Source organism: Boleophthalmus pectinirostris, unplaced genomic scaffold (assembly GCF_026225935.1).
Source record: "Boleophthalmus pectinirostris isolate CB_2022bp ecotype Guang Dong unplaced genomic scaffold, ASM2622593v1 HiC_scaffold_6, whole genome shotgun sequence".
Taxonomy (NCBI): Eukaryota; Metazoa; Chordata; class Actinopteri; order Gobiiformes; family Gobiidae; genus Boleophthalmus; species Boleophthalmus pectinirostris.
Window position 1 is genome coordinate 8,906,204 of NW_026571447.1, and position 23,040 is coordinate 8,929,243.

Genomic DNA, 23,040 nt, shown 5'->3' on the forward strand with positions numbered 1-23,040 from the left:
CACAGTAAGACATTAAACAGCTCTAGCTTACATTTATTCAATTAAAGGTGGTTTTATAGCTCAAAAATTACTTGAAAAACAGGCCTTTTGACTGTGACTAGTGTTGCCTGTCCACAGATCTGACCTGTAACTTGGGCTGGTTTGGTCTCCAAGAAGATAGAAAGGTTTAATACCAGACTGTGAAACATTCCAGACAAAGCAATAACATCTCCATGGGGAAAAGCATTTGATGTACTCTCCACCAGAAAAGTTACACAATGTACAAATCGAATGTTGCTTGAATTAAGAAAAATGCACTTATTCCATTGGTAGATCATTTTACTTGTCAAGTTGATTCGACTCAAAGTAAAAAGTCATTTTAATTTACTTAGATATTGTGTGTACTAAGGCTTATTCACTGTTACTGAACAAAATGTCCAAACTTTCTGTCCAAATTTTCTTTGAGAATTTAATCCAATAAATCCCTAAAGCAATTTTTGTGAAAATTAGATATATGTGTAGCTTTGTGGTAAAAAAAAACAACATACACATTGATCTGTCCTGGTCCCATTGGGCACTGCAATTTCAGGTATTTGGTGACATCACACAGAACTGTCCTTGGGTGGTGATACCAACTAGAGGCACTGCTCTGCCTGCAGTTATGTTGCTCATGTTGGACTTTAACCTGAGCTTTGTTTTATCACAATCTGACCACACAGAATTGACTTGGATTGGTTGGAAAAACAATAACTGCTGCAACTAATTTGTGTTGTTAAATAAGTCTCACTCAAATGGCGTAGTCACATAGTCATAAAATAGCTATGTCATAAGATTGATTGATTCATTCTTTTGTTTTTATTTCGACTTTGGGTCAAGAGAGAAACAGTAATCATGTATACTTCATATACATTGTAAACAACAGAAAAGCACATTCCTCAAAAAGGAGTGGGAAGAAGAAAAACTTATATTAACCCACCCGTATTCATGACATAGTTAAAATTATGTGCTTGCTTCTGTACATTGATCACTGAACTTAACAAATATTTACATATAACAAAATAAATTACATATTACATATAAGATAGCTATGGTCATGATAGTAGGATGACAGCTGAATCCTGTCATCCTACTATCATGACCATCAGATTTTGATGAAAAATGTCAAATAAAATCGTTGATGTAATTTGTGTGAATAGAGAAGATGCTAAATGCTTTTGCAGTTTTCGGTTTGCGTTGATAGACCCAGTAATTGCAGAGCTATTAAAAGGGGATTATGTAACTTTTCTGGTGGAAAGTCAGCAATATATTTGTCTCCATTGAGAATGAATTGCGTTGCCAGGAATGTTCCACAGTATGGCGTTAAACTTATCTATCTCCATGGAGACAAGCAAGTAAGGCCAGGAGGGAGGTCAGGTCTGTAGAAAGACGACCTACTTACTGTAAAAATAGACGTCATTCCATGTATTTTTAACACACTAAAAACATCTGTAATTTAATAAATAAAAGATAGATAAGGTAGATAAAATACGATGGAACATTCCAGTAATAAGTAATACGTAAGTAACATCTCATCATGTCTAGTATAGAGAAATGTTCAGCAGTTGCCATGGCCACGTCAGCAAACTCAGCATGTTATTTTTATTTTGAATGTTTGTTCAAGGAAAAATACTAAATTAAACAGCTTATTTTCAGAAAGCTGTGCTCACGATTTCATGGTCAAAAATGGTGAGTGTGACTAAAAACTAATGCTAGTTATCTTATGACTATGTGATTATGTCATTTAAGAGGCACTTATTTAACAGCACAAAATCAGTTATTGTATTTCCAACTAAATCAATTCTGTGTGGTCAGATTGTGATTAAACAAAGCTCAGGTTAAAGTCCAACATGAGCAACAGACCTTCAGACAGCGCAGTGCCTCCAATTAGCATCATAACCCTAGGAACGTTGAAAGACCTGGCTCTAATCTGGGTAGTTTTGTGTGATGTCACCAAATACCTGAACTTGCAGTGTCTCTCCAGCGACTAGATTAGGAATCGGAATACACTAAACTGTTTGCAAGAACCCTGGAAGTGCGAATCCAGGCACCAGCCAATCAGTGAAGAGCCATACATGCTGTGTTGGCAACGATTCCCGAGATCAAGGATTTAAAGCGAATGTTTTGTGAATTTTATCAAGGGGAAAGATGTTATTGCCCTTCTTCCTACAGTTTTGGGAAAAGCTTTATATATTAATAGCTAGCCCGATTAGTGTCGCATTACATATGTCACGATCAAATAGCAGCGATTAGTTAAATTAAAAAAGTACCCACCTACAGTCGAGCGAATGAATTCTAACGCTGCAAGGTCAGACGGTTTCCACGAGTGAAACCAGGCTAGAAAATATACCTAATTTTCACAAAAATTGTCAAAACTGTAGTAATAACTATTTATACAGTTGAAAAGTATCAATTGATGACCCTTTCTTCTCTCTTTTGCTAGTGTGTACGCAAAGACCCCAGTGCCACAGGAGGCCACAATGACATCAAGAACCTGGGCATCATCCGGTACCACCCCGAGATCGAGGACGTGATTCGTCCCGTGGGCATCGCCCCCCTGGACCTGCCCACGGACGACCAGATCACCCACGCCGTCGCCGATATCGTCCTGGCGGTCAACGACGAGCACTACAGCGTCCTGTACCTCGGAACAGGTCAGTTGATACAAGTTTCTAGCATAGACTGTTTATAGAAATGGACATAGCTAACGTGACATAGCTGAAGTGAGCATGGCAATGCCTCCAGCTCCATCAACTCTGGCTCCAGTTGACTTTATATTGAAAAATTGTCACCGCTTTCTCTAACTGCTGCTGTGAGCCTCATCATTTCGTTTTTTTTAAAAACTCCGCTCTACACGATCCTGGTGTTTTTATTTAGCTATTTGTCTACAAATAAATTCCTATTCCTAATATGGAAATGGCTCCAAATTGACTCCTATAACTGCTAGCCTCATGACTCTTTCATATGACTGGAGTCTTAACACTATGGGTGACGTCACACTCAGTTAGTCCACTTCTTTATACAGTCTATGGTTCTAAAAAGAAATGGGCTTGAATAGACAAATAAATAATGTGCAGTGTTGAGTGCTGAAGTGTATGTTACAGGTTTTCATGAGTTTTGTAATTATTGTAGTTATAGTTTGGTGTGATAATGCCTTTGAAAAAAGTTGAGGAAGTACCAGTGAGGTTTTTAAAGTAATACTTTTGTCTATATATCTATATATAACGTTTTTTGAACTGAAAAATATACCTTATTGAATGCAGTAGGTGCTCTGTCATTCCAACCCCAGCAGTTTGTGTTTTGGCCACTTAAACTTGTGTTGTAAATGTGCCATATGTCAAGATATAATTATGAGCTTATGGATCCAATCACCAATAATTACATGGAATCTAATCTATAGGCTATAGTCATATTATAATAGAGACTGACATAAACTGATTCCTGAACATGACGGCTCCTAATTGAACACAATATCCAATTCAGCCAGCGCTCCATAGACACTTCTGTCTGAATTTTAATGTTGAGTTTTCAGTGAGTTCAAGGACGAGTTTTAAAAGGCTGTCTGTATGAAGTATTCCTCTCCTGGACTTGTCCCAAATTGCTCACTCACATTTATATTGTATTAGGTCACTTTGAAATTCCCATATTCGTTTTGGAGAATATTCAAAACTTTATGGCTTCTCATTTCATCATGGCAAAAGAAAATTCTCATTAAACAAGGGGTGTTTTACTTCTATGGGGTTTTTAGTGCGAACACATAACATATTTAGATCACCATGTTACCTTTTATTTAGGGATGTTCCGATCATGTTTTTATGCCCCCGAATCCGAGTCATTTGATTTTGAGTATTTGCCAATTCCGAGTCCTAATGCGATACGTCTATAAAACATCGCAAAGAATAAAGAATAAGATCCAGGATGTGTATTCACTTTTCTAACCATACTCCATCATTGTTGAAAATCTTTCTTTTTCACAGTCTGGTCTTGGAATGTGTAACTTAGTAAACTTAATGAACAGGACGAAACAGGAACAAGATCAGAATCAGATCAGACACACAACAGCAAGCGTTGGGGTGGACAGTCGCACTAACAGGACGACCCTGAGCAAATCCTGCACCTCAGTTAAAAAATCAGTTGTGTGCTGTGTGTCCTGTGTGTGCTGTGTGTTATATACGTATTATTTATTATTATTTATCTCATACCTGATCAGAACATAACGCCTGAGTCCAGATCAAGTCCGCAGTCAGGTGGTCGACTCCGATTTCCGATCACGTGATTGGATCGGGACAACCTTAATTTTATTGCTCTAAAAATGCTATATCCACCAAAAACAACGTATGTTTTTGACACTCCCTTTGAACTATCACAACACAGTCAGCATGCTAGTGAAATTGCGACACATTGCATCAGTTTTTTGAAGTTTTTGTGTAAAGTTTTGTATCATGTTTTTTGTATATTTATGGAGAATTGTCGAGTGGAAGCATTGGTGACATAGGCTTGTGTGTTGAGCGTTGTTCAGAATCTTACAACTAACCAGAAGTAGGGTCTGAATAGGGCCCAGGAGAGATCGCAAAAGTACTCAAAATTTCATGGATGGTATCTGAAAGCGCTTCAGGAATGTTTTTAATGAGGGTACATCATCAAGGTAGAAAACTCAAAAAATCCATTTAGCATGATACCCCGTTTTTAAAGTGCGCTGTGTAACTTTCCCGAGGGAGGATCCACTGCTTACTTGCTTGTTTCTCTGATAATGTTATTACTTTGTCTGAAATATTCCACAATACAGCATTAAACATATCCATAAAGTTGCTATTATTGCTCAAAAATACCTTGAAATACATGGATTCTTACTCTAAGTGGGATCACCTCTTCATAGATCTGGCCTGTAACTTTGCTTGATAGTGTTATAGGTTTGTTTTTATGGAAAGAGCCAAGTCTAATACCATATTGTTGCTGGAGAAGTTTACTCTGGTTGATTGTCCAAGCCCTGTGTATTCTCTGAGCATTGCGTAAGGTGTGAGTACTTCCTCCAACTCAGTGTACCGTGTTGTTTTTCTTCACTCTTTTCCGGGGTTGTAAATAACAGCTTGTTGTTTGAGTGACAGTCATGGCTTAACAGCTTAAAGCATTTATGTCAATACAAGAGGTCTTAAGATTGCACCTGTCAAGCTGCAGGATTCTACTGGAAATTACACCATACAAGTGTTGATTCTGAGGGTCAAAACACACGCTCACGGCATTGTCAGGAAGACCCGTTAAAGGAGACGTGCCGTGCTTACTGTAGCGTTGTAACACTTTTGGTTATAACAAAATAGTATGCTACCAATATGGAAAAAAAAAAGAAACAATTTGATTTTCACTTGAAACTTTTCTCTTTGAGGTTAAACTACTGCATGTTCTCACTTTGCCTGGGTTGGGGAATGTTCTGCACTATAGCATTAAAGGTTGTATGGAGGATTTTTTTTGTTTTGTTTTTGTTTCAAATTGTCAATGATAGCATTATAGAGATGCAGTAGCCTTGTAATTATGATGACCAAAAAAAGAGAATAAAAATTCATCAACTCTGGACGTGGTGGGGCTAAACATTTGCCAATAGATAACAACACTGTCTCGTTATCTGTGAGCTGACAGGCTGTCAATCAAACTCCCTACGTTTCTAGCGTAACTGACTTGCCTGCGCGCTGCCATTACGTGGTTTGCGTACGCCTGTCACGCAGTCCACAGACGCACAGACGCTGTTTACTCCACCAACGCAACAGTTCTTAGCGGCTTTTTTAACCTATATCTTCCTCGCAGTTCGCACAAAGTTTGTTGCAATGGCGACAAGAATCCAGGAGCAGTTAGCCGCAAAACAAAGTCCGTTTTTGAGGTCACTGAAAGAAGAAGACAAGGGGAAAAGCAGCGAAACCAAACTAAGGTGATTCTTGAAGATTCATTCCAGCGATGGCGCAACTGAAGCAGACGCAGGGTCTAAAGACTGACGCACTGGTCGCCAAATTACTCCTGGACAGGTCACTTCTGCTTATTATGAAAATGTACTTTATTTCCAAGAGTTAGACAAATGTTTTTCAGGACACGAATGCGATATCCTATGTCTGAAAACGTAATTTTCAAGGCAAAGAAAGAGTCCGCTTGCTGCTGCGTGTTGTAGTAGTAGCTAGTTCATTCGCACGGAATCTCCGCGCCCCCCTCTCTGCCCGTTCCGCTCTTCTCCCTGCTCCTCACGGAATCTCCACGCACCGCTCCCCTCTCCTCTCCTCTCTCCTCTCTCCTCTCCTCACTCCCCGCTCCGCTCTTCTCCCTGCTCCTCACTTCTTGTCCGCGCACGAAATATCCACGCACCCCCTCCCCCCGCTCCTCACTTCTCCGCCTTGCCTAACCAACACTGTAGTTAGTTGTTTACAAGTCATGTGCAGCGCACCGGTTTCTGCCGTAAAGAGGAGGCGGAAGGAGGCGTTTCTACGTAGGGAGCTGTGGGGGAGGGGGGGTGGTTTCACGCATGCGCAACATTTGAAAAAGGACAAACAGTCGCTGGATTTCTCGTTCCTTGGAAAATCCTCTATACAACCTTTAAATAGCGATGTAACAATAACCAAAATATCGTGATATCATATCGTCAAAGTTCTCACAATAATATCATCACAATCATCACAATATATGGAGTCTCTCTCAAGTCTCTTTGCTTAAACTAAGAGTTATGGTGCAGCAATAGCTAAAATAAAAGACAGAGGGAACTACATAGACCATGATCCTTTGCTCCATTTCAGTGCAGACTACAAGAAGAAATAACAGTTTTAAGCATTTTTTCTTAGTTCGTAGTTCTTTGGATTTAGTCTTGTCAAGGCATTTTAAGAGGAAAAAGTTGCATATTCACAGTTTTGTCCACAAAATATTGTGAAAATATCATACCGAGAGATTTGGATATTGTTATATCCCTAATCGTGAGCCTCCCCACTACATTGTGAGCTTTTCCCACGGTATTACAATAAATATCTTACTGTGACAATATCGTTTTGTGAGACATGCCTAGCATTAAACTTAACAAATATGTATGCAATTATATGAGTTCTTATTGCTCAAAAATACTATAAAACCATGTATTCTTACTTACTCTCCACAGATCTGACCCATAACTTGGCCTGGTTTCATTACCTGCTTGTCTCCATGGAGTTAGAAAAGTATAAGGCCAGACTGTGGATGATCAGTCGGTGGCAGAAACCTTATCCTTAGAAAACTTATGCCTTGCACCTATAAGTTTTAGGTTGGTTTTGGTGAAGCATTTTCCAATAGTAGTGAATTTTGCCTGTTTAGTTGCATCATAGATAAAAGTCCGGACTTCTCCTGTGCAGTTTTTAAACCCATAAACTTTTACTGGACTCAAATTGTGTTCAAAACAAATGAACTTCAGTTGTTTATTTTGCCTCTGTTCATTCCTCTTGCTGAAAGTAGAGGGAGCTCCCATGCCTAAAGGCCTCGTTGGAAACAGAGGTGTAGTTAATTGTAGATGCATTATACTGAAGGCAACAAAAGCTCTTGATTAATTAGTCTGCTGAGGGTTGGCCGCAGTTATTTTCAGTTTAAAATTATTACACTGAGCTGAAATGAGGTTTGAACGTTTGCAAGATGCATTGTGCAACTTTTCTTGTGGAGAGTCTGGAGGGTCTGCTACCTGCTTCTCTCCACCGAAATGTTATTTTTTGGTCTAGAAGGTTCCACAATATAGACATGTTTCATCTATCACAAGGGAGACAAGCAGGATACAGCACTACACTACGTTACAGTTCAGATCTGTGGAGAGTCGCCCATATTCACAGAAGGAATCATTGCATTTTTGAGCAATAGAAACACCCGTAATGAATACAATCTAGATGGATATGTTTAAAGTCATACCATGGAACATTCCAAACAAAACAATAACATCTCTGTGGAAAAAAGCAAGTGGCAGACCCTCCACCAGAAAAGTTACGCAGTGCACCTTCAAAACTTTCAACTTTTCAAACAAACCTGAAAAGTTCGAATTTATATGTATGATAAAATACTGCTGTTTCAGTCTATTTTGTTCACTGTGGCATGAAATACTTGAAATACAGCTCAGGGGATCGGATTTATGCACAGCAGCAGTGTCTGTGTCTCAATGCTAATGCTAACCTTTATAAAACGTAAAATATAAAATAAACAAGGAATTAAAATCTCAAGTAAAGACTACCTGATTGATTTTATATGCAGATTACATTAGTTTGTTGTCTTATTTGAATATGTATTATGCGTCAAAATTAGCATTAACATTAACACTGAGACAAAAAAAAACTTAATAAAACGTAGACTGTATAAAGAAGTGGACTAAGGGAGTTTGTAATCACCTATAACGTTCAGCTCCAGTCAAATGAAGCTCATCGAGGCTGCAGTTATAGGTGGGCATTTGGAGTGGAGTTCCATGTTAGGAATAGGAACTTAAGCTACGTTCAGACTGCAGCCTGAAGTGACCCAAATCCGATTTTTTTTCACCCCTACACGACCTGTATCTGATCTTTTAATGACAGATTTTTTTCAAATGTGACCCAGGCCACTTGGATATGTTCTCCTAAAACGATACATATCAGATTTTTTGACATGCGTCTTCAGTCTGAACGGCCAAGTCGCATTCGTCCGACCTACACGTCAGGCTCAGAGTCTAGTTAATGGAGGGAAAGCGAGGTTAGCGATTTAATTAATATTTGTGGGATTCGCTGTATACAGGTCAAATGGGAGGGGTCTTATCAGAACCAGGCGTTTTTTTAAATGATTACCAAGAAATGGCAGAGTGCGGCTACAGGTGATCACGGCTCCAATGTCAACAAACAATAAAGAGCCTGCGAGCCAAATACCAGGAGGCTACAGACTCAAACAAACAAAGCGGCCGTAGTCGTGTAACCTGTCCATTTTACCAAGAACTGGACTGTATTTTAGGAGACAAGCCCAGCGTTTGGGTTACTTCTGTAAACACTGAGCACGTTCGTTGTGTGTGACATCGTCGTGTCTTCCAATGCGCATGCGGGACACTTTTGGAGCGTTTAAAGTTCACACTGGAGATCACATACAAGTCACACTTAATTGGAAATGGGACAAATCTCGTAAAAAAATCGGATTTCACAAAAAAGCATTAGGTCATTAAGCTCTGCAGTGTGAACGTAGCCATATTTACGGACAAAATAGTGAAATAAAAACACTAGGATCACATAGAACGGGTTAATATGAAGATCTTAAGACCAAAATAACAAAGCTTACAGCAGCAGTTAGAGAGAGAGGTGACAGATTTTCAGTGTAAAGTCAAAATTGGAATCAGAGTCGATGGAGCCGGAAGCGCCCCCATGCTCGCTTTCAAGCTATGTCCATTTATATGTACAGTCTACGTAATAAATCGTCCTGTCCTGAAGTCTTCACCTCATTAGCAGAGTGAGCTCGCTGATCACTGCCAGACAGAGCCAATTTTAGTAGCCAGGGGTTCAGGTGAATCTTCATTGCTCCACGTTTCTGTTAGGTTGGAGAGGAGATGTTTTGGCAGACGCTGACAAAGCTGACAAGAAACTCCAGCCAAGAGCTCAGGGTGAATCCGGGGCCAGGTCGATACACGCTGCATTGTAATACTCTGTTTGACCCCTTGAAATAATGTGATGGATTTTTTATGTTAAGTAGATATAGATAAATTTGTGAGGCGAGACGAACAGTTTAGGAGATGAATGAATGATTGATGATTCTTTTTAAACGTGCATTGCGCAACTTCTGGTGGAGAATCCCCTACTTATTTGTCTCTACGGATAAGTTACTGCTTTGCCTGGAATGTTCCATGGTATGACTTTAAACATATCTATCTAGCATTTATTCATTACTGGTGTTTGTATTGCTCAAAAATGCAATAACTCCTTCTGTGAATAGGGGCGATTCTCCACAGATCTAAACTGTAATGTAGCGTAGTGCTGTAATCTACTTGTCTCTCTTGTGATAGATAGGTTTAATCTATACTGTGGAAGATTCTAGACAAAGCAATAACATCTCCATGAAGACAAGCAGATGACGGGCCCTCCACTAGAAATGTGTAACTTTTCTGGAATACCTTCTTGTCTCCAGGTTGGAATACTTTATAGAAAGACATTGAACTACATTCCAAGTATTTTTACAGTGATAAAAACAGATGTTATTCAATACATACAAGATAAATATGTGTACAGTCATCCCTCACTATAACACGGTTCACCTTTCGCAGCCTCACTGTTTCGTGGATTTTTTTTTAGTCCAATTTTGAACATGCACTGTGTTCCTCCCCCTGCGCCCTGATTGGCTAAGGGACTGTAGACCACTGTCCTCTGTGCTGTTTCTCCTGTACAGTACAGAATGCGTTCAGCTGCCAAATTTATTTAGATGTTCGATCTCTAGCAGTGTGATTCTGAAGTGCAGTTTGTTTGCAAGTTTTCTCCCCGACAAAACCCACAATGTCGATAAAACGTTCTGCAGCGACAAAGGCTCCTGCAGTCGCACCCAAAAGACAGCGGAAGATGCCAACCATCGCACAAAAAGTTGGACTTCTGAACAGGCTGAAGGAAAGTAGAAGTTATGCAGCTATAGGCAACATTACAGAATAAATTTATCTTTGGTTCGTTACACAAAGAAGGAAGTAAGTAACATAAGGACGACAGCAGCAAGAAGTTTTAAGAAGGATGTAAAAAGGGTTGTAACTGTCCTGTGTGAGAAGTGTATAAAGTGTGTGGTGAGGGATTTTACAGCCTTAAAACAGATAGAATAATTGTAAAATATAAAGCTGACTACTTTGCAGATTTATTATCGCTGGTTATTTTTAGTACGTAACGCTCGAGATAAATGAGGGACCACTGTAATGCCATACAGTGGAACATTCAAGGCATTGCAAAAACATCTCCATGGAAATAAGAACATCGTAGACCCTGCACCAGAAAAGTTACACTGTCTTTCGTCATTTAACATGCTACAGATATTTAGTGAATTCAGCTGGAACACCGAGGTCGAAACTCATAACGTTCACATGGGAAATATCGAATGTCCCAGTTGCCTGGAACGCAGCATTGTTATTTAACTTTGTAATTTTGACACCTAATATAAACACTTAATCATTTATGTAGTGAAAAAGAACCAGGACCAACAGGCTAAATGAAAGAGGATTATGACTAAGAGCGGATTTTATAATATTTATGTCATAACAAATTCATTTCATGCTCTGTAAAAAAAGATTACTGTCTTAGTTTCTTGCGTTATTAGTTGGCTTTGGGCCCGATGATAACTGTACAATTAATACTTTGCAGTGATGTCATGCTGGCTGTGATCGATATGAGCGTTTATGGTTCCATTTATGTGGGAATGATGAACTGAAAAAAGTGAGACGGTCTTTTTTAAGAGCACAAATGAGCTCACCTGCTGGAGTTCCGACCAAGTCTGTTCTTTATGGTCAGACAGTGTGAAAATAAAGATTAGATTAAAGTCAAACTTGAGTAATAAATCAGTCAGTGTCTCAAGTTAGCTTCAACACTAACCTCAGGAAATGTTGATGACTTCAGCTGCAATAGGCTTTATTTACACTTACGTCACAAACCAGGAAGATGTTTGGAAAGATGCGATTGCAACTTCTGGCAAATTACCGACACTGGGCTCAGGCTGTGATAAAACCCGTTGAAGTAAATGTGATCAGCGGTAAAATGAAGACTGTATTCGTATGTGCTGTTTGGAGTCATCTTGAATTTGGCGCCTCATTTCTTCTAATCGCATGTACCCAGTGCGCTCGGAGTTGTGTGTCAGTGAGGAAATGATGAAAACTGAAGTATCGTTGTAATTGTTGATTTGCTGAACATAACCGACCACAATGACATGGAGATGAAGAAAACTGGTTGAAAACTTGTTTAACATGTAAAAAGTAGCTGTGACCTTGAAAACTATCGCTTGATGACTAGAGGTGTGCAAAAATATTGAAATATTGGTATATCGTATTGTTTAATGTGATGATACAGTATCGCCAAGAGTATTTTTTTGGTATATTTTACTAAATTATTTTGTTACAGCTACAGTTTTGTTGCTTGTTTAGGAAGGAAAGGAAGGAAACTCATTTGTGCGACACATTTGACACTGTTTTGATGATTAAAATGGGTGTGTTTTATATTGATTTGCATATTCTACTTTGCACAAAAAGTGGTTTAACAAACACTTTTAGCATCCCAGCCATGATTTAGACTTTTTTTTTTTTTTTATTGAATTTTATCAAATCGATTTGAACTATATCATATCGAATCATATTGTGGCCTATGTATTGAGGTATGTATCGGATCGGAAACTTCTTAATGATATCCAGCCAAACTGATGACATCACAAGGTGGAACAGGGCATTTTGAGCTTTGGAGACTAATAATGCAGAATTACTAAAACATATGTGAATGAAACAAAACACAACTCCTGTCCTGTTTTTGAGGAGGCAACAATATTCTAACATGACTTAAAGGTGCACTATGTACCTTTTTGGTTGGGGTCCGTCACCTGCGTGTTTTTATGGATATGTCATCGCTCTGCCTGGAATGTTCCACAGCATGACATTAAACAGCTCTACCTCACATGTATAAAATTTCAGGTGGTTTTATAGCTCAAAAATACCTAGAAAAACAGGCATTCTGACTGTGAGCGGGCTTGCCTCTCAACAGATCCAACCTGGGAAGTTGTAATCCGCATCTTTCCAAATGTCTTCCTGGTTTGTGATGTATTAGCGAACCAAAAAAAAAGTTTCAAGATTGTCTGAAAAGTAAGAAAAAATACAAAATGGATTTTAACAACACATTGTCAGGAGCCTGTGGTCGATATGAGCGTTCATCGTTCCTGTTTGGGAGTTTGACTTTCAACAAAAAGGCAAGAGTGAAAAATTGTTGGCTAATTGTACCTCGCTTGTGACTGTAATTTGATGTCTGACAGACTTGTTTAACAGTACAATACACTCCCCTGTTGTAATTCCAGCTAAGTCACCTCTTTCTGGTCAGATTGGGTAAAAGATTTCAAAGGTGCATTGTGTAACTTTTACTTTTTTTCGGGTCTGCCAAATGTCTTTCATCATGTAAGTGTTACTGCTTTGTCTCAAATGTTTCACAGTATGGTATTAAACTTTTATACCTTCAAGGAGACCAAGACTTAAGTTTATATGATGACGGTCTGAACAGAAGACGAAAAAGTGCGTTGCATCTTCACTTTTTATTCCACGTTTAGAAGAGCATTTTCGGGAGGAAATCTACATGCATACGGTGACCCAAAAGTGTGTGGTATTGGATTAGGTATGCATGCCAGGCAGCAGGGTGGTGACACTAGGTGGTGATGTATGTGACGTAAACGCGTTTGTGAGAGTGAGCAGATCGGACCAGAGTTTTGCGTCTTGGGCAGTGTAGATTGAAACGCTACGCCGGAGCATATTCAACTTTTCCACTCTGGAGGGTGGTTTGCGCTTTTAAGCCCCCAAAATGCCGTCACCATCTAAACAAAAGGCACTTCTGATAAAATATTTTGTCGTTTTCACCCGCAAGCATTCTCGTGTAAGCAGGCCCCAAGTTACAGGTCAGATCTGCGGAGAGGCAACGGCGATCACAGTCAGAATGCTTGTTTATTTAGGTATTTTAGAGCCATAAAACCACCTGTAATTGAGTAGTGCTGTTTGATGTCATACTGTGGAACGTTCTAGACAGCACAATGACATATCCGTAGAATTAGGCAGGTGATGGAGCCCTACACAAAAAGTTACATAGTGCAACTTTAAGTCAAACGTGAGTAGTAGCGTCGGACAGAGCAGTGCTTACAGGTAGCATCAATAGACTTCTGTATTAAACCATCTGAGTCAGTTAGCTCGTTGAATATATATTTGCGTGTTTAAAAAGTTACAGGGGGTTGTATGTGTGTGGTCAAACGCACAGAGTTGCTCCTGGCCTTCACGCACACTTAGGGTTTGATCAGAGAGCCAAAGCTGGAGCGCTGCTTTTGCCCGCGGCTCTTTCACCTAAAATTGCTTTGTGCCGAAGGGAGTTCGCCATGGCAACCATCACACAGCGCTCCGCTCATGTGAGTCTACGAGGTTCACACATGGAGAAATGATATCTGAGGCCCAAAACTGTGAACGCTACACCGCGGCGCTGGCTCGTCGTTAATCATGCATGTCCGGGTTGTTGGTTAAAAATAGAGATAAGGAGATAGTGGGTGTTAAAGGACACATATGACGCTATTTTCTCATCTGTTATAATGTTTCCTTATCGCAGACATACCTGGAGTTGTGTTTTGTTGGATTCACACATGTTTAAAACACAAAATCTGCACACTCTTTTCCACCTTATGATGTCATGTGTTAATACAGGAAGTACTCCATTGTGTTTTTAAACTCCATACCAATTACCATGTCCATTCAAGTCCATGGGCCGGGCTGTGGACCGACCAAGCGTGTGCAGTTGTGCTCTTTTCTCCCGCTGGCTCACGTGAATGCAGTCTGGTGTATCACGTGATCACTTGGACCAATCAGAGCGAGAGGAGCTAGAGCAGAGCTGGAGCTAATGATTATAAAGCGTTTTTTTTTTTTTTTTTTTAGATAACTGAAGGATTTCGAGCTGAGAAAAAGTTTATGATCTAAAAATTTCCACAAAATCACACATTTTTGAAAGTGGTCGGTGCCCTGTCAGCTGAACACGAGCAGTTGTGATTACATTGCGCTCTATTATAAAAATCCTTCCTGAGCCTAAGGGATTTTTTCGCTGTAGTATCAGTGAGTGGCCACTATGTCAACCCTATCCAGTTTTTTTTAAAGATCCATGATCCATACACCTTAACTAGAATCATTTGGATAATTTCAGCCTTGGAATTGTCAGTCTACAAAACAAGAGGTATAAGAAGCTGTTAAGTTGCAAAACTATCGCTCGATGACATCACAAGGTGAAGACAGAGAGTTAGACAGACTAATAATGGAGAATTACTGAAACATGTGTGAATGAAACAAAACACAACTCCTTTCATGTTTTTGAGGAGGTAACAACATTGTAACATGACTTAAAGCTGCACTGTGTAACTTTTTGGTTGGGGCTTGTCACCTGTTTTTTTTTTTTTTTTTTTTCTGGATATTAAACAGCTCTACCTCACATTTATAAAATTACATGTGTATTTTAGCTCAAAAATACCTAGAAAAACAGGCATTCTGACTGTGAGTGGGTTTGCCTCTCCACAGATCTGACCTGTGAATTGGTCTGGTTTGGTCTCCATGAAGATAGAACGGTTTAATACCACACTGTGAAACATTCCAGACAAAGTGATATCATCTCCATGTAGAAAAGCACTTGACGGACCCTCCACCAGAGAAGCTCACAAGAGTGAATTTTGCATAACATAGCACCTTTAATCATGTATTTCTGGGTTGTTTGGTAAAAATAGCGATAGGGAGCTGCTGGTGGGTGTTAGAAGACAGGGCTCTCGCATTGGGCAGCGGTAAGTGTGTCAGAGGCTGGCTGGGCAGAAAGATGGGCAGCCTGAACATCCATAGGTCCCTGGGGAGCCTAAAAAGGAAACTAGAGCAGGCAGAGAAATCACACAGGACAGGATGTGAGAGAGAGGGTTTGAATATATCTGTTGGGTCATTTGGGTCAGTTGGGGATGCTCCATTTAAAGTCACCGATTTTCTTAACGTTCCCTAGTACATACAGGATGTTTATGCAAATTTCCAACTGGTATCTGTTTGTCAACACAGAGTCTGTTCAGCTTTATTACAGGAAATGTATGCAGCTTGTAGGGCTGGGTGTCATTAAGATGTTTCCGATACGATACATACTTTTATACATAGGCAACAATACGATACATATCTCGATACAGTACGCTTTCGATTCGATACAATATATTTCAAATCAATTTGATACGGGTCACTAAAAAATAAAGCTTAAATCATGGCTGTGATACTAAAAGTCTTTGTTAAACCATTTCTTGTGCAAAGTTCATATAAAACAAAAACATTTTAATTATCAAAACAGTGAATATGTCAGATGTGCTGAATAAACAAGTTTCTTTCCTCTAAACCAGACATCTCAAACTCAGGCCCGAGAGCCAAATTTGGCCCATGATACTATTGTATTTGGGCTGCGAGATCATATCAAATATGTATTAGAGACTATAGAGACATTATTTATTTCAAATGTTGTTATTATTTTATATTTTGCTTGTTCTGGATTCAATGTTTAAGCAAAACTATTATTAAACATTTATTTTAATAAAAAAAGATTACACATTACATATCTCGAAAGAAGAGAAAACATGCAGATGTTGTTGAAATGTTTCAGTAAATATTTAGTTTGGCCCACGACTTAGTTGTAGTTTTTAATTTTGGAGTTTGACACAGCTGCTCTAAACAAGCAACAAAACTTTAAAGCTATAACAAAAAATTTTGTAAAATAGACCAAAAAATACTCTTGGCGATATATTGATATAGCAGTCCACAATACCGATACTGTATCATCACATTAAATGATACGATATACAATATTTCAATATTTTTGCACACCCCTAATAGCCTGTGGTCTTCTTTTTTTTTTTTTTTTTATTTTTTTTTTTTTAAAAGGTACTGCAATGACAACTGAACCTGAGTTGGGCTTCATTGTGTAACTTTTCTGGTGGAGTTTCTGGTTCCTCAGATGCTTTTCTCCTGGATGTTGCTTGGTCTGGAATGTTTCACAGTAGGGCATTAAACTTTTCTATCATCATGGAGACCAAACCAGTCCAAGTTATAGGTCAGATCTGCGGAGTGGCGACCACGCTCACAGTCATAACGTGTGTTTTTCTAGGTATTTCTGAGCAATGCAGCCACCTGTATTTCAATACATATAAGGCAGAGCTGTTTAATGTCATACTGTGGAACATTCCAGACAGAGAAATGACATATCCATAGAAACAAGCAAGTGACAGACCCCCAAACAAAAAGTTAGTGCACTTTTAACTTCCAGATAGAAGACACGTGGAAGTTTTTCAGATTTCTCAGTTTATGAACAGCCTAGAGGCACATATTAATGATGGCTGCAGGTGCTGGGGTTTGTAGTGACGATCAGAAAGAGCCATTTAGCTTCAAAACAACTGGATTTCAGCATTGAAACTGGCAACCCAAATGAGAAACTCTTGTGAGGCTCATTCTGCTGTCTGAGTGGACCACTATTATGATTTTCAAAAACAGCGAGGGTGACAAACTGGACAAATTGTTGGTTAACGCTGGCGGGCTTTTCAGAAGGACTTTTTTAACAGTACAGCTCCTCTCACCAGTTGTAATTCCAGCCAAGTCAATTCGTTCTGGTCCGATTGCACACTTTCAGTTATTTCGGGTGAGAAAGCTCAGATAAAATACAAACAGTGCTTCAGACGGAGTAGTGCCTACAGTTAGCATCACACCCCGAGGGAATTTTGATGACATCACCTGCAAAGCATCAATACATGAATCAATATTTTACTTTTCGTTCACTGAAAACTGCAAAAATAGACTCGCTTCCAGTCTGCAGCACTGTATTTTCCGCAAATGGACCACTCTGCTCTGACAGGATTATCGTTCAGGGTGTTTATTTTTTCAACACTCCGAACTTTTTCTAAGAATCGTGAGTTGAGTACGGAGCTGTGAGAGGGGATAGAGATAATTTCATCCATCAGCATTGTGACGGACAAGGTCTTAAAAAAACACCGTGAACTATTTCCATCCGTCACCATATATTTTTAGCAGTTCGGAGGGAGATGAAAGCGGACATTTTCTGAGCACTCAAAAGCAGTTACTCAAACATGCATGAGTCAGTAAAAATACAACTTTAAAGGACCTGTATTACACAAAATAGACTCCTGTGAGCTTCAAGCCATGTTATAATGTTGTTTATCTTGACAAAAACATACCTGGAGTGGGGTCAGAGTCCTGAACCAGACACAGGTACGGGCAAATAGTTGCTGAAACGGGTGAAATTTTGCGAGCGGGTATGTGGGCGGGTAGTGATTACACACGGGCGGGTCAGGACTAAATCGGGACTAAACAAGGACTACACCAGGACTGATTTTGGACTTAAGAGAGAGAACCCAGAGCCCATGTAGCAGGGTGTCCGCAAAGCGCGATTGGGTGACGGCAGCGCTTATCTCCGTCCTTTCGCCCGCGGTCACCCGACAGTCTACGTGGGCGCACCTCCGGACCATCCCGACAGTGAGTTCTGGTTCAGTCCTGTTTAATTCCTGTTTTAGTCCTGGTTTAATTCCTGTTTAATTCCTGTTTAATTCCTGTTTTAGTCCTGGTTTAATTCCTGTTTAATTCCTGTTTTAGTCCTGGTTTAATTCCTGTTTAATTCCTGTTTTAGTCCTGGTTTAGTCCTAGTTTAGTTCTGGGTTAGTCCTGGTTTAATTCCTGTTTTATTCCTGTTTGATTCCTGGTTTAGTCCTGGTTTAGTCCTGGTTTAATTCCTGTTTAATTCCTGTTTTAGTCCTGGTTTAATTCCTGTTTAATTCCTGTTTAATTTTTAGTCCTGGTTTAATTCCTGTTTAATTCCTGTTTAGTCCTGGTTTAATTCCTGTTTTTAGTTCCTGTTTAATTCCTGTTTTAGTCCTGGTTTAATTCCTGTTTAATTCCTGTTTTAGTTCCTGGTTTAGTCCTGTTTTCCTGTTTAGTCCTGGTTTAATTCCTGTTTTATTCCTGTTTAATTCCTGGTTTAGTCCTGGTTTAATTCCTGTTTAATTCCTGGTTTAGTCCTGGTTTAATTCCTGTTTTATTCCTGTTTAATTCCTGTTTTAGTCCTGGTTTAATTCCTGTTTTATTCCTGTTTAATTCCTGTTTTAGTCCTGGTTTAATTCCTGTTTAATTCCTGTTTTAGTCCTGGTTTAGTCCTAGTTTAGTTCTGGGTTAGTCCTGGTTTAATTCCTGTTTTATTCCTGTTTGATTCCTGGTTTAGTCCTGGTTTAATTCCTGTTTAATTCCTGTTTTAGTCCTGGTTTAATTCCTGTTTAATTCCTGTTTTAGTCCTGGTTTAGTCCTAGTTTAGTTCTGGGTTAGTCCTGGTTTAATTCCTGTTTTATTCCTGTTTGATTCCTGGTTTAGTCCTGGTTTAGTCCTGGTTTAATTCCTGTTTAATTCCTGTTTAATTCCTGTTTAATTCCTGGTTTAGTCCTGTTTATTCCTGGTTAGTCTGGTTTAATTGTTTTATTCCTGTTTAGTCCTGGTTTAGTCCTGGTTTAATTCTGTTTAATTCCTGTTTAATTCCTGTTTAATTCCTGTTTAATTCCTGTTTAGTCCTGGTTTAGTCCTAGTTTAGTTCCTGGGTTAGTCCTGTTTTAATTCCTGTTTTATTCCTGTTTAATTCCTGTTTAGTCCTGGTTTAGTCCTGGTTTAATTCCTGTTTAATTCCTGGTTTAGTCCTGGTTTAGTCCTGGTTTAATTCCTGTTTAATTCCTGTTTAATTCCTGGTTTAGTCCTGGTTTAGTCCTGTTTAAGTCCTGGGTTAGTCCTGGGTTAGTCCTGGTTCAGTCTATGGCGTGTGCGGCACAAAATCCAGCATGTCGATAAATTTTCTCAATTTCTCAATTTTCTCGATCAAGTTTCTTGTGCTCAGTAAATAATGCCTGTGAAGTGATGACAGTCGAGTCGCGTCTGTGAATTTGTATTTGTAATGAAGAAAGCGTAACAGTTTCATTTCACTTCATGATTATAATTCTTGAAGTCGTTCTGATGGTTGCTTCAGATAGAATGTTTTTAATTTGTGTGTGATTTATCATGGGCATTGGGGGTATCGGGTGGAATGTTAACGGGTCCAGGCGGGTGCGGGTTTAACTTTGATATAATCAAGGTGGTGCTGTACTGTGCGGGTCTCTAAAAAATGGACCTGTGCAGAACTCTGAGCGGTGTTTTGTTGTATTTACACATATTTACACATATTTAACACTCAAATCTTGCATATTTAGGCTGAAAACTCTCTGTTCCACCTTGTGTCACCATGTCATGAAGTGGTATTACAGAAAGTGCTCTATTGTGTTTTTAATCATACAGTCCCTATTTTGTTTTTAACCTTTGTTCAGTAGAGATTGCAACAGACAGTCTACAGTATATTCTGATGCACCAAGAAGCAAAGAAGTTTCAACATGGCTAAAACAATAACTGAAGCTTCAAAGATGATGATTAAAAACACAATAGAGCACTTTCTGTAATACCACTTCATGACATGGTGACACAAGATGGAACAGAGTGTTGTTTTTTTTGAGGAAGTAACAACACTACAACATAGCTTCATTAGAATTATACTACTGGTCAAAAGTTTTAGAACACCACACTTTTTCCAGTTTCTTATTGTTTACTGTTTACTGTTGACCAAAACATATTCTAAACCTTTGGCAGATATAACAGCTGAACACACTCGTGGCTTGCTCTTTTTACAATAGAAATCAAATGTTCTTCAGAAAGTTCTTCCCAAGTCTGTTGCAGAAGTTCCCATAAATATGTGGCACTTGTAGGCTTGCTTCACTCTTCTGTCCAGTTCATCCAAAACCTGCTCAATGGGGTTTAAGTTTGGAGACTGTGCTGGACACTCCATGTTTTCAAGTTTATTCTCTTGCTCTTTTTTTCCTGAGGTAGTTTTAACATAGCTTGGACTTGAGTTTTGGATCTTGTATCTTTTTTAACCTCTGGCTGTTCAGTACTTTTGTTCTAAAACTTTTGACCCGTCGTGTATATGAATAATTTCATCCCTAAACTTTCCCCTTGATAAAATTTACTAAACATTTTCTTTGTTCCGGCTTTAAATCCTCGATCTCGGGAATCGTTGACAACACAGAATTTATGGCTCTTCACTGATTGGCTGGTGCCCGAACTCGCACTTCCGGGGTTCTTGCAAACCATCTAGTGTATTCCGATTCCTGACCTAGTCGCTGGAAACTTCTTTGTTTCTTGGTCGATCAGAATGTACCGCAGACTTTCTGTGGCAATCTCAAATGAACAAAGGTTAAAGCAAATATGTTTTAAAAAGGCAACAACTTATGATTATTCTAGTGTATTGCAGAGTAACTATGAGGGATGTAACAATAATTGAAATATCGTGATATCGCATCGTCAAAGTTCTCACAATAATATCATGGACCATCACTATATATCGAATTACAAGTCTCTTTGCTTAAATTAAGAGTTATAGTACAGCAATAACTAAAAAAAAGACAGAGGGAACTACATAGCCCATGATCCTTTGCTCCAATTCAGTGCAGACTACAAGAAGAAATAACAGTTCTAAGCACTTTTAAATCTTAGTTCTTTGGATTAAGTCTTGTCAAGGCATTTTAAGAGGAAAACGAAGCATATTAACAGTTTTGTCCACAAAATATCACAATAAATATCGTACCAGCAGATGTATATCCTGAAAATATCGTACTGAGAGATTTGGGTATTGTTACATCCTTAATCGTGAGCCTCCCCACCAGGTTCATACTTTGACAATATCGTATCATGATACTTGGATATTGTTATACTTCTAGTAACTACCAGATGCAAACAACCTAATAACGCGGTATTACTCAAACATGTGTAATTGAAACAAAACACATCTCCAGGTATAAAATGGCTTAAAGCTCACAAGAGTTAATTATGTGTAATGGGCCCTTGCGTTGTATATCTCCTTTAATAAATGATCAATAGTCAGCGAATAGTGAAGTGTGAACGAGAGAAATTAGAGATGCTGTGTCTATATGGCAACGTTTCAATAAATAAAGGACATTATTACGATTTTCTGCTCTGTCTAGTATTACGTCGTAGTGAATTGTTTTTAATTGTCCTGATAGAAGAATAGAACGAGGGGAGTCTAGCTGCACTGGCCTGATGTGCTGTGACTGAAGCAATTTCGCAAGCTTGTGAGTGCAGATGCTCGCGGGCACACAGAGAATCCTTATCTGTCCAAATACTGGATACTCGATTTAAATGGTTTCAAAGGTTAACTAAAGTTCTGCATTTCATTTTTAATAGGGGTATATTACGCAATTTTCTGTGATCTGTGTTAAAATGTTGTTTCCTTATCACAAACCTACCTGGAGTTGTGTTTTATTTCATTCACATGTTTAACAAACACACAAATGCTGCATGTTTAGATGTAACACTTTTGGATGTCATGTGGCAAAACAGGAAGTGCTCCACGGTCTTTTTTTTTTTTCTTTAATACTATTACCTTCACTGGAAATATTTTAATGAATACCGGCTCAAGCGTCAGCCTGATTCATCAGCCAGTTTCACTTCATAGAAACCGTCTGACCTTGCAGTGTTAGAATTTGTTCGCTCAACGGTAGGCAGGTACTTTTTTTTACTTTACCAATCGCTGCTATTTGGTCGTGACGTATGTAATGTGCCACTAATGGGTCTAACTGGTATATTAAGGGCAATAACATCTTTCCCCTTCATAAAATTCACCAAACATTCTCTTTATTCTGGCTTTAAATCCTCAATCTCGGGAATCGGTGACAACACAGAATGTATGGTTCTTCAGTGATTGGCTGGTGCCCAAACCCGCACTTCCAGGGTTTTGGCAAACCGTTTAATGTATTCTGATCCCTGACCTAGTCGCTGGAAAGAAATGAAATTGGGTTGAGGCAGTAGGTGGCGCCAGCCTGGCTACTCAAGCGTCCCCCTGGCATCCCATTCTCTCGGCAGGAATGTCCCCCTCCTCCCTTAAGGCGCCCCCTTCTCTTGGGCAGCACATGGTAGAGCAGGGACATTCCGCTGACCTTTAGTAGGCCGCGTTACGCATTGTGATGTATTAAGTTAGAAAATCAGCATTCTATATCATAATTAAATGAACTGTGAATGTAGCGAGACCGAATGTCGGGCCTTGTTTATATCATTTTACTGATCTTCCCGAAGTGCACATTTTTTCTGTATGTAATATCAATTTAATCCTCATTTGCTTGCAGAAGTTTACTATGAAATCATATTTTACTTTTTTTTTCGTGTTCCTCATGTCCTCGTTTGTAACTGTTGATTTGGGAACACATATTAATTATTTC

General features: G+C 39.1%; 1 protein-coding gene across 1 annotated transcript in view; it reads left to right on the plus strand.

The window, feature by feature from the left end:
- The window catches only part of si:ch211-113g11.6 (uncharacterized protein LOC559008 homolog), a 225,038-nt gene that overhangs the window by 158,269 nt on the left and 43,729 nt on the right, over nucleotides 1-23,040 (plus strand). The window contains exon 10 of the mRNA XM_055163474.1: nucleotides 2,459-2,669. Coding sequence (XP_055019449.1) covers nucleotides 2,459-2,669 — 211 coding nt within the window. The remainder of the gene's footprint in view (nucleotides 1-2,458; nucleotides 2,670-23,040) is intronic.